At 45.6% G+C, this 17825-nt stretch overlaps 1 protein-coding gene across 3 annotated transcripts in view; it reads left to right on the top strand.

Annotated features, from left to right (window-relative positions):
• Positions 1-2868: 2868 nt before the first annotated feature.
• Positions 2869-17825, top strand: part of LOC306781894 (nectin-2) — a gene marked incomplete at its 3' end in the record, with an annotated part of 70737 nt that continues 55780 nt past the window's right edge. For all 3 annotated transcript variants that reach the window (XM_079274993.1, XM_079274992.1, XM_079274991.1), the window contains exon 1: positions 2869-3240. In XM_079274993.1, coding sequence (XP_079131119.1) covers positions 3153-3240 — 88 coding nt within the window. In that variant the 5' untranslated portion in view covers positions 2869-3152. The remainder of the gene's footprint in view (positions 3241-17825) is intronic.

Here is a 17825-nt window from a genome sequence, read left to right as displayed (position 1 = left end):
TAACTTTAAAGATGGTCAGATTAAAGCCAATAAATGACCATTCATGTTTGCACTATAAAATGAACATTCGCTGGGAAATGTAGACTCACTTCCCAGCTCAGTTTCGGAATCATTTCTAAAACAATTACAGAAAGTACATTCTTATTTCATACCTGTGATGCCAGAGTGAGAGGAGTATACCTCAAGAGTCGAAACAAGAATAATGGTGAGAAAAGCAAACTCCATCATCACGCTCTCACTGCAGCAGCTGTCTCTCCAACACTGTGACCTTTCTAGTATGCTCCAAGAATTGTTCAGTTTCCTGCAATGTTACTGGTGTCCCTGACTGACATGTTACCACGTATGCTGCGCATCTCTCAGCCCAACAGGATGTGGCCGACACTGGGATAATCAACAGGAAAACACTGTCACTATTGCCATCAAATACGTGTGTGAGTGTTTGAGGCTGATAAACCACATGTACTGGAATTACCGTGAACCCACACAAGCCGTACACCACAATGTAGGCCTACAACGTCTTACAACACTTCAGAGCTGAACGTCTGGGGAATTAGTTGCATAGCTTCTGACCTTAACATCCAGTTTGACAAAAGGAACGTGTGTGAAACTGAGAAAATTATAAGAAAAGCAGAAAGCGAGGGATTGAGGGAGATAAAAGTGAAATTAAGAGTTTGGGTTGGTGTGGGTGCACAGCATCCTCTAGGCTACATGTCTTCACAGCCCATAAATGTCTTTAATTAAGCTAAAGGTATTATCAGCTCCTCTGAGCACTATTACAGATTTTTCCGTAATTACCATTGAGTGAATGGGGGCGGTGAAGAGAGATAGTGACAGAAGGAAAGGGAGAGGGAGCAGATATGTATTGTGGGTATCTAATGACAGGGAAAGAGGAAAAAAATGGGAGTGCAGCGAGCAAGGAGACACGTGGAGGGAGAGGTGCTCAGATGGAATGAGAAAACCCAGGGAGAAGAAAAGTGCGTTGCAAGGGAACGGCGACTGTGTGACTTCAAAGAAGCCTGTGGCTGCTGACACAGATCACACTGATCCTGTGGCCCCTCGTCTGTGGGTAAATAATCACCATAAGCCTTGGCTCTCTCTAATGAATCCACTGCCAATGAGCTAATATCTGTTAACTATGCGCTTCATTATCACTGCCACAGACCCCCGGAGAGCACGAGGATGGAGGGCAGGATGAATAGCAGCAAGGAGTGAAGGACGAGTGGACAAAGGAAATCGAATGACATGGGAAGAGGGAGAGAGGGTGGGGGGGGAATGACGAGCAGGGAGAGGAAAGTGAAGTGTAAACGAAGGGAAGGTGTAAGATGGCGAGGAAAACAAATAGGTGATGCAGTGAATAAGTAAAGTGTGTGGTAGCTGTAAAGTGGAAGGTGTGAAGGTCGATTTGGTACGGGTATGAAAAATGGATGAAATCCTCCATTTGGTGGCCGTTTTCTACAAAGCTCCATATTCTACCATGAATGCGTACAGTACAGTGTACAGTATATGGCGTACACGATTGCTGGTGCTCAAACCTTCAGCAACAGGGCCAAAAGACGGCTGGAAAATTAAAATATGCCTATGCAAAGTACTGTTGGCATTTAAAAACCCACAGCTGCTCTCTTTGCATGGCAGATGCTTTCACAGTCTCTGGATTTACAGTGGGCAAGGAGTGGGGAAAAAAATGAAACCCCTCCTGTCTCTTTGAATACATAAGTCTCCAAAGGAGGAATTGTTTGTTTTGTTTTTTCCTGGTGTGCAGAACATTGTTTGACCTCAGATCATTATCAGCATCTTCAGAAATACAGACTGAAAAAGAAGAGGGTGAGACACTGGAGGGGAATCTGTGAAACGGAACAGAAGGAACCTCGCAGCACGATTTAAACTGTGGGATTTATGGAGATGTAATTACATTGGCTGTAAAACACTTGGGTGTAGGGATTAGACCGAAGCCAGATAATGCCTTCGCTATGCTAGTATGCACCCTGCCTCAGAGGAAAATAGGGCAAAAAATGAATTGGAAGTTATTCTGTTGAAGGGAGAAAAAAAAAATCTCATCAACAAGAGTCTGTAAATAGATACACGAGAAGCTGTTTCCTCTTGATTTGATTTTGCTGACTGCCACTGGATTTGAATATTGGCGTTCATGAACGAATGTTCATTGATTTTGGCATCTGCTGTGTTGGAGTGAGCTCATCTCAATTGTGTGTGTGTGTGTGTGTGTGTGTGTGTGTGTGTGTGTGTGTGTGTGTGTGTGTGTGTGTGTGTGTGTGTGTGTGTGTGTGTGTATGTGTGTGTGCAGAAACATACAGCAGAGGGCGTAAGAATCATCCGTTTCCACGGAAGTCTACCTCACCACTACATCGAAACTGTCTGACTCGGATACATAGTGGAGTAACTTTACATAGATACCGAGAGACGCTCTCCTGTTGATGATAGCTGCATTAAAAGCTGTTTATTTAATTGTATGCATTTAAAGCAATCATACAGGATTACTTTGAGGCCACATTGAGTGCGAATGAACGGAGGTGATACTCCTCAGATGTTGGGAGCTTGACAAAATATCTCCACATAGGGATATTCCTGGATATAAATCACGTGTTTTTGGACAATTTCCAGCATGACAGAAATCAAAGCCAAATCCGCGGCGGACTTTAGATGCTATCCCAGTTACAAGTTTCGAGAACTGCTTTTGGCGATTTCAACAAGTTGTTCCCAGAGTCCCCCCCCCCCCCCCCCCCCCACCGCCTCCGCCTCCTGCCGTCGCTGGTCCTAATTGGTTTTCGGGCAGCAGAGAGCTGTGACGCCTGATGACATCACCCAGTCAGTCACACACAGTCGGACAGCCGCGCGCTTCGGAGGAACTAGTTATTGGAGTAACAAGAGCGCGGCAGCACTTCATTACATCCAGAGCACCAGCTGAGGGGGAAATATTCACCTGTGCGCTTCCGGCACGAATTCACAAGGATTTTCATTCATTTTCAGCAGACTCCGTCTTAAAGGCGCAGCGAGGGGCATTTGAAACAAGAGACTGTCGGACTCCTGCTCTGTCCTGAAGACAAACAAGTTTATTTCGCCTTTTTGCACAATTTCATTTTTTAAATAATTCCAGAGAGACTGCGTGCCTGGTTTCACTAAGGGGACCGTAATCGACCATGGAGAGACGTGACGCCCGAAATTGGCATGACTGCCCCAAAATGATCGGACTGCTCTGCTTGGTTGCGTCGATACTTATTCAACACGGTAAGAAATGATCACTTATTTAAAAAAAAAAAAAAAAAAAAAAAAAAAAACTTCATATGGTGTCCAGCTGGTTGTGAGCAGCATACTCGCCTTTCATTCCGTCTCAGAGCATTAATAATTCAAGAGGAGATGCATTTAAACCTGACTACCACCACCTGTCAGGGCGGTGACAGGAGCGGAAAATACACCAGGTGATTTCGTCCCTCGCTGTACTGGCGAGGTTAATTTCAGCATTAACACCTAACAATGTCTACATTTGGTTGACGACAGTCAGCTGAAATGAAAGTTGAGAACTACCGCGTTCCTTTTCCTCATTCTTCAGTCGTGAACCAGCTGTAGCGATCTCTGACCCGAGTTTCGGTCGGTGACGCCATCGTGTTTGAGTTCTCCTAAGGTGTGGCTCTGTGGAGCAGCAAGGTGTTTTCCTCCAGGTGCCCGCTGACTGCCACAGTAGAGCTCTGCCCTCACTGCTCCAGTCTGTCCTTGGTAGTCTCTCCTCTACACCCCCCCCCCCCCCCCCTCCATCTTCTATTATTCACACTTCAGCTGACAAAAACGAGGCTGGAAGCAGCTCTTAATGTACACCGAGAGCAACAACTTGACACTCCATCATTTGCACTGATAACATCTTTAACCTGCCCTGCCTAGTTTGTTGTTGTAACATCTGCACCGTTTGCATACAGCGAACCACTCCCAATGTTTGCCTTTTATTGTAAATTAGGTGGTATTGACTTTTAACAAGGTTACAGGCCACCTTGCTTCCCTGGCAACCTGTTTAAACAGGTACATTATTCAGGTCTTTTCCAGTCCACTTGAGCCTATGTCGGTGTAGCCTACAGGTACCGCTGCCACAGTGAGTCGGCCCACAAAGCAGAGAAAATATCTCTGGCACACAGTTCATTAACATATGAATGAATGCGTATGGTGTGAAACCAGTTCAACATTTTCTCTGCTTCCTTGCTGGGCCAGCTCTTTGTTTTGTGCAGTAATTGGGGCAAGAATGTAGGACTTGATCTCACGCTCTGCCACAGTACACCGCACATTTGCGGGAGTGTACAGTTGATTGTGGGTTTGTTTTAATCACGACTCGTATGCAAAGTCACTCTTGACTTATTCATGCAGTGGACCTTTTCTGTCCAATTTCATTTTACTGAACATGAAGTGTTCCGAGGGGAGGGAGAAAAGTGGCAGAAAAACAAAACACTATGTTTTACATATTTATGAGCGAGGGAAAACGCAAGGCTTAACCGGTACACGCTTTTAGTTTTCTTTCATTTAAGTCTTCTTTTCTGAGTGAACCTCTGACCCCCTTTTGGGTAAAAGGGAGGATATGCAACTTGAGCTGCAACTGTGAAGCAGGAACTTTTCCCTCTCGAGCAGCGACAGCAACCACTTGCCTCCACCTTCAATGCTGCGTCTGAGAGAAGTTCATTTAATTCCCTGCAAAGTTTCCACTTTAATATGGCCTCGCTGTAATGTAAAAAAAATAAATAAAAAATCCTTATTGAGGTTGATAGGTTTTTAATTACGGTAGGCCTCTGTAGTTACACATATATGTACAGGAGTTAATAAAAGCTGGCTGGTGGGGGTCCAGTTTAAGCTCTGAAATTACACCATAACACTACCCCCCACGTCAAGGTTGTGAGGGACCACGGATGTGGGTCAGAAATGCTTGGCCCATTACCATGGAGATGTTTTTATTTGAAGAGGGGTGGGCTTATGTGGGGGGGGGGGGTTTAGGGAGGGGGGGGGGCATGGCGCTATGGGAGCATTGTCTTTATGGCTGCGTAAGCTGCGTGTGTGCAGGGGCTGACTGGCTGGCTGGCTGCCTGAGAAACTGGTGGGCATGCAGGGTCAGGGCCGGGGGAGGAGGAGGCCGCTTCCCTCTCTGCTCTGCACAAAACAGCGTTTGTCCTCGTGTACCTGAGGTCCTCCAGCAAAGCTAATTCAGATGCAAAGCTACTCTGGGTGGCTCTCCTCGGTTTCGAGGGAACAGGTGGCTTCTTCGGCAGCCTGCTGCAGTGCGCAGGGTTGCAGCTGAGTTTCACGACTGGCTGGAGAACTCAACGGGCAGCGTCTGATCAAGACAGGCGCCCCCCTCTCCCCTCTTTCTCACTCGAACTCCCTCTTTCCCGCCATTCCTCGCTCCCTCCCCCACCCCCGCCGTCGAGTACATACAGGGGCCTTGTTCTCGTCTCTTTATTTACATCTGTCCTTCATTCTCTCCTGTACAGTGCTTTTGTTTGAAGGATGAGTCATTGGTTTATTCAGATGCCCCCTCCCCCCCCCTCACCCATCTCCCAGCCTCTCTTCTGACTGAAGGCCACGCTGTTTGTGACAGGAACGACATGCAGACAGACGGGAAAGTAAACCACATGTGAGCTCACCGTGGCCTGTCACGGCCTTTAGGATTTCTTGTGAGCCAGAGCGGTATCAACCCTTCTGAAATGCTCTGTTTTTCATACCAGAACATTTTCACAACACCCTGCCCTCCCACGAACGCAAAAGCAATCAGAACCTCTGAGGAGATGTTTCTTTTGGCAATTCTACTTGAGCAATAGCTCCAACCATTTCCCTGCACATGGGGGGGATTCTTTGTGAGCAGTGTAGTTCTGCCAAGCCAGAGATTATTCATCATCACTACAGAGAGAGGGCATTACATTTAGTCTATTAAGAGGAATGTGATTGATGGATAATGAGAGGAGTTTGTTCTTTTTCCACCCTGATAAAAGAAGGAAAAAAGTAAGTGCTCAGTATCTCATTAGTTCCAGTGGAGCGAGGGGCTTAGGTCTTGGTTTGGTTTTTGTGTTGATGGCTGTCTCAGTTAGGCCCTATCATTATGTAAATGAGCTGTCCTCGCCCCTTCGCATCGGCCCTGTAAATGTCGGAAGGATTTTGAAAAGGTCAGGTGTGTGTGTAAGAAAGTCTAGCCCTGGCATTCGCTAGTAAGTACACACACGCTTACTAACGGGCCTTCCTGTTGAAATGACACATCAATAACCTCCTTCTCCGCCTTATAATCACCTTTTAAGAGTTCGTTGATTTAGACGTGTAACTGTGCTTGGATTTACAGCTTAATATAGATGTGAGAGTGATGCCAAGCGTGTGTGTGTGTGTGTCTCCGTGGCAAATGTGGCCCCATTAATTTTAAATAACTAAATTGTAGAAAGACTGATGCTGATATTTGGCATTTCACCAAATGAGCCTAATGATTTGGACAGCTTTGTATTATTACCTGTTGTTTTACCAGGTATGCAATTGGAAAAATTGATTTCAGCTTAGTGGCAATATCTAATGGTCTTCGAAATAGAATACCTCTTATCCAACATTAAATTAGACATGGCAAGCTTTTAAATAGATGTAATGAAAACATTTTAGCAGGAGGCAATTTCAATTTTATAAAACCTTTTCTTTTTGTATGACTATTGATTTTTCCCGGGTTTTATATACAGATACTTTTCTAAATTAGTTTCAGTGAAATTGCTTTACTTTTCATTACCAATGACCAGAAACACAAAGGATCCATCAGGTTTATTGTTGACTTGGCAAATATTATGAGACAGGATGGATGGATTAGAAGAGAGGGAGGTCGATGAGCACGAGCCACTGCATCTTGTTGCATTCTAGGACACTGTATTGGACCACACACACACACACACACACACACACACACACACACACACAGCTGGTGATGAAAAAGGGCAGTAACTGGAGGCTGCGCTGGAAGTCAGATGACATTCCAATAATAGGGAGGAACCGTCACGTTGCAGGCTGACTGTGTACACGTTAGTGTATTCTTTCAGGAAGTCTGTGTGTATCATCATCTGCAACCCTGTTATCTTCCACAGACATCAGATCTGAGGGTCCGCCTCTTTTTTGTTTTTTTTAACGCTCCCTGCTCATTTAACTGACTTTCTTTAAGGATGCTTGTCCTCAAACTTGTAAGTAATGATAGTGGCTTTCCTGCAACATCCATCTCCATGTTAGAAGCCCCCCCCCCCTTCCCAACATGTAAATGTGGGGTAGACGGCGGCCTGTCTTGAGGTCACACTGAGAGCCCCCCACGGGGATGTTTGTGTTTGGCTCCCAGGGTTGCCAGACTGCTGGAGTCGCTCCAATCTGATCCAAAGGAAAATGAGCAGATATCCTCGTCTTTTGAAGGAATGCCAAAAGTCATTAATGTGAATGGGGGCAGCTGAGGGGTTTCCAAAAAGCACAACTGTGCTGGGGTCGAGGATTTAGTTGGCAGAGGTGTTGGGTTAAATTGCTATATGCATCGAAACTGTGCATTAGCTCACACGCTGACATAGGGCTGGGCGATATGGCCTAAAAAAAAAATCTCCGATTTTTTTACAAAAAATCCGATTCACGATTTAAATCGATTTTTTTCCCCCAAAATTTTTTGCAGATGACAGAAGCTGTTGAAAACATTTTTTTCTTTTATTTTGTGATGATTTTCCCAAGTAGGTTGATAAAAATAAAGTGCAAACAAAACCTGAACATTGTAGAAAGGTGCCTGTAGTATACAAAAAGTATTTGGTCACTCTTTTGTTTGCCTGAATCATTTAAATATAAAATTAAATTAAACATAACATTAAATGGCATTAAATAGTAGCCTTCCATTGTAAACAACTGTGCAAATGTAACTTTTTACAGTAAGCTTTTCTAACTGAATACACTGATACAAACACAGCATGAAATAAAATGTATATGACCCTTTAACATTCACATTTTCAAAAGTGCAACATCTGATCTAACATCAACATAACATATTTTGCACAGTAAATAAGTGCATGTAAACAAAATCAAGTGCATTCACAACATAACCAACAGTATTAAACAGTAGTGCATGTTTTTTCTAAATATTTTTTGCCAGGAAGACAAGCCTGTCTACTACCTCTGGCTTCAGGCATGCACGGTGGCATGTAACAATGCCCCCCCCCCCACACACTGAAAAGCCTCTCAGAGGGGGCACTTGTAGCTGGCACAGAGAGGTATTTCTTTGCTAAAGTACTTAGCCTTGGAAAGTTAAGTTGGTGACGCTTCCACCAGTCAAGTGGATCGGTGTCTGGGTCAACCTGCTGGACCACAGGTCAGTTGTTGCGGAGTAGAATGACATCCCCTCCAGCTCCGCAGAGATCCTTTGGCGTGTACTATTGTACAGCCGAGGCAAGGCAACGTCAGAAAAATGTTTACGGCTTGGTAGCACGTACCTGGGGTCCAAAGCTTTGAGACGGTGAATAAACCCCGGCTTTTCCACGGTGTATATGGGCACCATATCTTTTGCGATATACATCGCGACTGCATCCGTGATGGCTTTCCACCGGGCACTCTTCTTCTCATGCGGAGTACAGTTGGTGAATGTCTCCAAAATGCTGGGTTGTTTTTGTGAGGTGGCGGCGGCAGCAGTGAAGCTGCTGGCCGCCATTGTTTTAGTTTGTAAACAATGCGCGCGCACTCTACTACGGGAAAAAGGGGTGGGGGCGATTTTCTCGATTTTCAATAAAACACATCGCCTTAAAGCACACATTCGAATTAATCGATTAAATCGATTTATCGCCCAGCCCTACGCTGACACGAGTTCACTGCGAGAGATCGCTCCATAGTGAGTATCGTTCCATAGTGTAGCCTCCTGAAACCACCCACATGTTTACAGATAATGGGGAGTTTTCTGCACTATTTGCAGTGGTAGCACGCCAGCAGCTTATCTTGTATGACAACACCATAAGGAATGTGGCTTACTTTTATTTTTCGGTCACACACACATTTCCACGCCATTAGTCAAGATACCTTCTGCCAATTCTGCATTTCCTTACGTCGAACAAACTCCAGACGGAATTTCAGGGGATGCAGGTCAAACCCATTCCAGCTCAGCCAATGTGGAGACTGAGCAGTAATTCCGATTGAAGAGCCACTGAAAGGCAGCCAAACGCTAAAGAAAACGTAGGAGATTGGCGTGTGTGTGACCCCGCTGTAGTAAAATCACAGAGGAGCAGCAGCTAAGGAGGAGCAAGGGTAGTGGGGTGGGGGGTGGGGGGGTGAGGATGTCGACATTTGAAGGAGGATTTCACAAAAAACTGTGTGAGGGAGTGAACCAGGGAGGCCAGGAATTATCAGCTCATTTGTAATTCAGTCTCTCTCCTCCTTGCATGAGACATATTTAACAGCCAAAGAGCCCTCCATTGTGGACAGAAAAGGGGCCGCTTGTGCTAACCTCTCTTTTTATTCCGGTTACCTGACCTGTACCCTCTCCCTGTCATCTTTCCTCCCCGTTCTTCTGTCTTTGTCACATTCTTTTATTCCAGAAATCCTCCCCACAGTGCACTCAGCAGATCTCTGTGCAACTAAGCACCGAGGCCCTTGACCGTGTCCTCCCCAGCGTGTGTCCCTGCACACGCACACGGCAGCTCATTAGCACTCACCTTAATGTGTCTAAATACAGTTAGCGAGGTGGAGGGTGGTTTGCTTTATTGATCCGGTATTGAATGGAGGATGATGCGGTGCCCTTATGTGATATTGAAAACATTTAGGGCTCGCTCTTTCTGCATGACGGCGCCATGAAATCTCTCTCTCTCTCTCTCTCTCCCCCTCCCCCTCTCCTCTGATAATGCCTCCCTGTGTCCTCCCTGCCCCCAGTTTGTGAAACGTTGAACCAGTTTTTTGCTTTACCTTTTTTACCCATCTTTTATTTCCACAAATGTAGCTTTTGTTTATTTGTATCAACATGTGTTAACAGCAGCATTTACAGCCGTTTTGTTACCCATCTGCACACCTGTGTGTGTGTGTGTGTGTGTGTGTGTGTGTGTGTGTACATTAATAGAGGAGCAGCGACGTGCTGCATCTTTGTCACATCCGACTTTGACAAGGTCATGTCAAATTCTCACTTATCAGCGGCAGTGGACAGCCTGGCTACAGGAAGCAAATTTAATTTGGTGTTGACAGGGTCTTGTCGGGCCTCTCGGCGCTGGATGTAGAGTCGTGTTCCCCAAAAACCTTATGCACACCAACTGCTTTCAATTCAGTCGGCTTTTCCCGTGATCCCAGCTGACTTAGGAGCAGGGTCAGATTACACACTGTCGAATCAAGAAAGATGTGATATTCTTACAGATATAATCTCAGAAATACGAGATGAGAAAACAGAACTGGCCATCGCCGACATAATGCGCTACAGGTTTATTCCTCATGAAAGCCTGTGTGGTGTCCTTGTGTTTCACAAGACCAGCTGCGTTGTTGCGATCCTACGATTCGGATATCGGTGCCTTCTCTCGCTTCACTTGTTGGTTTAAAGAGAAATGTGCCGCCTTGCCGATAAACAAGCAAGCACAGTCGCCGTCATTGGTCCCCAGAGCCTTGAAACGGCAGGAGCATTCAAATCCTCCCCTGAAGCAAATGGCACATTACGGTCAAATGGAAGCAGCAGGTTTATTCAGTTGTCAAGCCTTTGTTTTGTCATCAAGGTGTGCCGGGGTTTGTTTGTGGCTCCTTAGGGAGAGCACTTTCGTTAAAGCTATTTGTCACATTCATGTGTTTAACTGATTGCCTGCTCTCGAGTGTCGGCCACTTGCTCCCCTCTGTCACTCCACCCCCCCCCCCCCCCCCCCCGTCACATTTTGTCATTTGTGCCTTTTTACTTCCACTCATCTTGATTCAGTCTTGCTCTGTCTTTCTCTGTTTACGGCTCGTAATGCTCCAAACTTCCTTCTCTGTAATTTGGTCCGCATAATTGCGCCATCTGCTCAGTAAACTGCTGTCTCTTACTGCATCTCCTCCTCGTCCTGTTCCTTGCTCTCCTTCGCTCCGTTCTTAGTCATCAATCCCTCGTTTCTGCTTCTGTAATTGGAATGTCTGTTGCTTTCCTCTATCCTCTTACTCTCCCTTTTCCCTTAATCTCTGTCCCTCTCTTCTCCTCTTTCTGCAGCTCGCTCCCTGTCCCACCGTCCAATTCCCCAGTTGTCTCCTTCACCTAAGTCAGCTCCAGAGTTTCTCTTTCAGCTTATCCAAACTGCCTCTGCTACTTTCCCTCTCCATACTCTCATTTGCTCCCTCTGTCTCTCATCCTCCTTTCCTGTCATACCTCCCTAACAGCCCCCACCCTCCCACAGACATTTGTATTGCAGGCGTCTGTACCTTCCTGCCTCCCCTAACGAGCTCTTCTGTTTCTTTTTTCCTCCTCGCATCAATCTCTCTCTCGTACTCCCCCCCCTCCCCCCCTCCCCTTCTTTCTCATCTAATGGCCAAGAACACCTCCCACTCCACCCTGCTGGGCATTTTTATTTTTTTTGAAGGTTAAGTTGCTGTGACACTTTTACAGTGTTTCACCCCACAGCACCCCTCCTCCGATTGTCTCACCCTCCTCCCCCACCCCGTCTCCCCCGCCCAGGCTGCGGAACGACACTCATCATCACCACCACCACCACATTCTTACAGACGCAAGAACACGCACGTACATAGCGGACACATGCGCACAATTCTCCGGGCTGATTTGATGGTTGAATCACTTGATTGCTGCACAGAGGACAGGAAAGGGGAAGTGACAGGACAAAGTCAAGTAAGTGGGTGAGCTAAGCATAAGAGGTAAAACGGGGAAATGGAAACCCATGCAGGATTTAATTTAATTTCAGCAGAGTTAAAATGTCACGCAGTGCCGGGATCAAGCCGACGATGTCCACTCCCCCACTGCTACATGCTGTCACACACTCCTCTCCTCCGCAGGCGGTTACTAGGCCAGTAATAGAGCTTGACTCATCTCACAAGAGTCGCACAGAAGTTGAAAGGCGGCTTACATTTGAAGAGTTATTTCCCACTGTACAAATGTAGTACAATCTAATACTACAACAGGAAACTTGCTCTGATTTATGTCCATTTTCTTGGTGAAATTGTGTCAGAGACACTGTGCACATGTTTCTGATCTTGGTATATGCACAGTATCACTACGAATCTACATTTGGTCATCTGACCCATCTTGGTTCTCAGTCACTTCACTGTGAGGAACGTGGCTGTTTTCAATTTTATTTTGAGCTTTTATAACAAAAACGTATACAAACATTCTTATAATCGCACGCCCAGAATGTTGAATCTGTGTCCATAACCGCTTGTTTAAAAAAAATAAATAAAAATGCTACGACTCATATAGAAGTCCTCTATAATGCAGCCTAAAAGCGGATGTATTTTAACCTTTTTAGAGATGGAATAATTTAATGGTTTAATCCATTTGCTATTCAACATCAAATTAATGGGAAACTGAGGGCTGTCCTTGGCCAAAGGAATTCTTTGTCGAATAACACTTCTATGATTTTGTAGATGAAACGATTAGTGCAATTACAGATCTGTAAAACTGAGTTTCTCCACAAAGAATTGCACAAAAGCGTCACTTTAGATCTTGTGTTTAGCAGAGATGTGCTCACAAGTTTCTTGGAAAGAAGTCATTCAGCATAAAAAAAGACGAATCAACTTCGTTGACTACAACCAAAATGACAGATTTTCTACTATGAGAGGGCAGCCCCAGAAACTATTCATAAAATCCGTTAATTGTTTGCACTTCTCAAGCAAAGAGATGGTACCAGTTTCTTAAATGTGGTTATTTTCTGCTTTTTGCTGACTTGCATCACTGTAAAGTGAATATCTTAAGCAATTTGAGGAAGTCACCATGGTCTGCATTGAATGGAACAGCAGCAACCTTGAATTTTAGCTCAGGCAGTCAGCTGGCTGCTGCCAGACAGAATGATGCACTTTAGTGTTACTGAAAACAGAGACACTATTGTTCTCAGTCCAAGCTGAGAGACCCTCCTCCTCTCTTCCCTCACACTCTGTTCACCTGGATTGGGGGGGGGGGAGGGAGAGAGAGAGACTATTGAAAAGTGTGTCTATTGTCCTTCCTCCCCCTTCCTTTTCCTACCTCTGCACCACACCTGTATCAATGGACAGAGCTGCCTTTGAGTAGTGGCCCTAGAGGGAAAGTGGCTTTGTAACAAGAGATGATTGGGTGGTTTCTCTTGAAACGAAGGCTGATGGAAGGCCTTTTTCTGTTGTGTGGATGGATTTTATTGAAAAGGTTTTCTTGGTGCGCAGGTCCTTTATGCTCCTCAAAGGGCATTTGTGTGCAGAAAGTCAGAAATATTTGCCAGTTCCTATGTGCATGTATCATACACTTGCTCGTTACTTGGCCGCTTGCTGTTTTGGCTTTCTATCTTGGCCTCTTTAAGAAGAGCCGGGAGGGAGGGGACGAGAGAGGAAGAGACACAGTACCTTCTATGCTGACGAGTACTTGTCACCGAGGCCCTCTGGGCGTCTACTCTCTCCCTCAGCTTCGCTGGGAGCCATCTTCTGAACTCGCCACCTTTTTAAAATAAAAGGCTTTTACAGGAAACTCTTTAGCCGCTTACTTCTGTCCTTTCCCTCACATCCCACTTTCCTCTTCTCTCAACAAGCTCGCGGCTGATTCGTGCACCAGTGATTCATGAATTTATCTCTGGCACTGTGTGTGTGTGTGTGTGTGTGTGTGTGTGTGTGTGTGTGCAGGGTCTGAGCGACAGAAAAAGGCTGCATGCTGGGGGGTTGGTGGGGGGCAGGGGTGGGCTGTAAAAGAGGGAGAAGGAGAGGGGATGTGCTGTGACGCCAGCCCTGATTAGAGAAGTAGCACTCGCCGTTTTAAACACGCATTTAAATAGACACTGCATCAGGAACATCTTGGTTGGTTGGTTGGGGGGGGGGGGGGGGGGGGGTTCCTCTGCTTGTGTAAACTAACACAAGTGTTCTCAGTTGTTCTGGTTTTAAATAGAAGTCCCCGAGGCTCCACCTTCCAACTTTCCCTCGTTCATTTGTTTGTCCCGCTTTTCCCCCCCGATGTCTCACTCTCCATTTTGCTCTTTACTTTTGACACAGAATTGCTTTATCTGGCTTATATTATTGATGTCCTCCATAGTCTCGCCCCTCCGTGCTGCCCATCTCTGTCCTTCTCTGCATTCTTTTACATCACTCCTTCTCTCGTGGCTGCTCATTTGGCTGTCATTCCTGTGCCAGCCGGTTCCCTTCTTCTCTTTCAATTCATCTGTCCTCCTCATTCCTTCCAGATGACTCTCTTTCTCCCGTCTCTCCCTTCATCGCCTCAGCCCATTGTGAGTTTACTTCCTCCCTCTCTCCCCCTCCCCTTCGTTTTCCAACTGGGATCTGGGCATTTGATGGAAGCCCCTGTCGGTCAGCATACTACTTAAAGTATTTGCACGTAAAAAGATGTGGAAGACTCGCCAGGTATATGAAGAGCGCTCTCCTCTCTGGTGTCCTTTTTGTAGATCTAAAATGATGTCCATAATGTGGCCTTAACAAGCTAACAGTACACCGTTCTTTAGAAGGATACTGGCATTTTAGAACATGGAACCTCTCCATTGACGGAGACACTCGGCCGCGCCGCACGTCTGCCCTTTTAAAAAGCTTTGTGGATGACATAATTATGCCGCGTCAACGTGTGACAAGCTGAGCTTAGCTGCGTTAGAGGAATTAATATGCACAGCGTAGGAGGGAGCTTGTCCATGATCTTCTAATGCTTATAGCCACTCACTCTGCTCATCTTGGGAAGCCATCACACTCTGGAGCAGGTTCTCTCTGAAGCCATCAACGCTAATGTTTGACGGTCTTCTTTTTTTCATCCAGTGGAATGTTTTAAGGCTTGTGGAATCTCCATCTGTATTGCATTCATTTGTCAAGAATAATGAATGCACTTGAGTTTTTACTTGGTCATTTACTGCTGACGTTAGGGTTAATTGGCCTTAAGGGACATTTGATCGACTATATTATCATAGTAATGCCAGTCCGATTACGTATTTATAGCATAATTCAATATTGGACTGGATTCCTATGGACATCCCAAACCTGTAGATTTGAATGACTCTTTCACTGCATTCCAGATAAATACATTTATTTTTACAATGTATTATTATTGCCAAATGTATTATCTACTGATTCAAATGTTATTTCAAAGACTTTTCCATCCTCAAAAAGTAAAATGATGGTTCTTAGAAAACGTGGATATAAAAACAAATCAATAAAGTTCAAGACGGTTAGATAGAACTTTACAGTACAGTATTACTGCACCAGTAAAAAAAAAAATAGTGGAGTGGGAGTCGAGCAGTGCAGCTGGCTGCCTGTGCCATATATCATAACACCAAGCACAGGACGGCTCAGTGAGTCTGTAGCATGAGATGTTACAGAACGTACAGATTGAAATATTAAAGCAGTTCTCTGACTCAGATGACGAACTGCCAGAAGAAGTGGGCTAAAGGGTAACATAAGTTTGAACCTGGACCCTATTTTCCCATGTTATCGAGTCTAAGTGACCAATGGGGACAGCAGAATTGGAAATTTTTAGATCGACATGAGTTTCTGACAACATTGTAGAAAGAACCTTGTTTTTCCTTTACCTTTCGCTCGATCCGGTCTGTTTGTTTTTGTGTCATGTGACTTTCTGCCATAAGACGGCGGAAACGTTCCAGAGAGGAGCGCCGGTGTTATCTATTGTTTAAAAGATTTTCAATGTCTTTGCTGACTATTTTGCTGATTTTGACAAAATGCGACACGAGATTTCACAACGAGTATATCAGTATCAGTATGCACTTCTAGAGCTAAAGTGATTCATTGATTTCATGCAAAAATGCCAAACATTTCTTTGTTTCAGCTTCTCAGTTCTGAGGATTTGCTGCTTTTGTGTGATATTACCTGAAGGTCTTGTGGTTTTGGACACAACAAGAATAATGACTGGATTAATCCGCAGATGAATTGATAATGGCAGTATGAGAGTCCCATTAGAACGCCAGGAGTACACGATGTAACAGGGGCACAAGTGCTAAAAAGTAGAGATGTGATATTATGTGAAAGGCTTCTTCGAGCTCTCCCTGACAAATTAGAGGCATGACCCAGTCTAGCACAAAATCATTAGATCACCTGCCAGTTGACAAAGCCCACTTGTGCCGAGTCTGTGATGGAACAAGCGACGGGAGAAACGGAGCTGCAGAGATGATGTGAACGGTGTGCAGTGGGATGAGCAAGGGGGGAGAGACGAGTGCAGGCCATGCTGTTGGAGGTAAATGTATGTTGGCAGTAGCTGAAGGGAGGGAAAGAGTAAGAGCACAATGAGGAGAGAGAAGCCTGTTACCGAAGCATCAGCGGTGGTAATGAGACACAGGTGCAGCCCGTGGAACCACATCCCTTATCAGAGATGAGGATGGGGAGGCAGGAAAGTAGTCAGAAATACTGTAGCGCTACAAGACAGGGGACTCAATGCAACGCTTCACTTTGATAGAACATTATTACTCATAAGTATGCGCAACCCCGTAGGAGTTCTCCGAACAATCACCCGAAAACAGTTGGCACCCCGGGGACGTGTCATTACTCTGGGCGCACAGGCTTTATCTAACTCTTCATTCGGTTGCCTCTATTTTGAGCAGCCTAGTTAAGAAAAAGAAAATCATAAGTGCAACATATTAAAAACAAGCATGACACGCAGCCACATCATTCTGGGTCTTTGTTTGTAGGTCATCATCATCTCATTTAGACTTTGTTTTCAAACATATGCTGATGAACTAGGAGCCAGGAAAAGCCAGAGCTTTGCAACGCTGCAACTGATTTCAGCACTTGATTGCTAATGAACTTATATTTGGGTTTGCCTGCTGAAAACAGAAAATGTTGGATTGGTAGGAAAAGCTGCTTCGAAAATTGGTTTGCAGAGAGGGTGCAATGAGAAAAAGATTGAGGACCGAGGGGAGAATGTAAGGTGATAGTGGGAGAGAGAGAGAGAGGCAAAAGAGGAAAGAAGTGCACAAGCTGCTCAGGAAAAGGTGTTAAGACAGAGTCAGGGTATTGAATCAGAGGGGTGTGTGCGGGGATGTGAGCAGAGCAGATATGCACTCCCTATACTCGCTGCTATACTTTTCCATCAACTCCCGGATCAGTCAAATGTAGGGACTAGATGGAAGGTTTGGGAAGGGAGGAATCACCACAGCAAACAAGTGTGCGTGTGTGTGTGCGCGGGCGATACAGAGCAGGTGCAGTCAGCGAGTGCAAGTGGCTGCATGGTTTGTTTGAATGGTAGACATCAGAGTGCAAGAGAATGGCCTTTGTATTCAGCCAATGCTGAGCGAGTAAATATTTTGGAAGGGCATGCTGCGTTGGTAGATTGTTCTTTTGACGCAGGGGGGGGGGGGGGGGGGGCAACAGAGGGGGAGAGATGAGAGGGAAGGAGACGGCGAGCTACAGGAAACTGTGAAGCAGCAGCAGCTATGTTTATTCCGCCATGCAGAGACGTGAACACAAACTGAGCTTTGTCCCGCGCCCAGGCTAACTTAATGTTAGAGCGAGCTGTGCGACCTCGGTGAGACGCTAGAATGAACTGCTTTGCTCTTTCCCCTTCATTTGCTGCCAAATGACATTGCTTACTCGGCTACGGGGTTGCCCTCGCTGCCAGCGGCTGCTATCGTGAATGAACAATGTGCACTTCTCGGGGTCCCATACCTCTCCTCGGGGGGCTTCTCCGGAGGCCGAAAGGTGTACGCCACGGGGAACGAAGCCATACGCATAAGATGATATTCATGCTGGGG

Source organism: Melanostigma gelatinosum (genome assembly GCF_949748355.1).
Source record: "Melanostigma gelatinosum genome assembly, chromosome: 9".
NCBI lineage: Eukaryota > Metazoa > Chordata > Actinopteri > Perciformes > Zoarcidae > Melanostigma > Melanostigma gelatinosum.
This window is presented reverse-complemented; position numbering and strand designations above follow the sequence as displayed.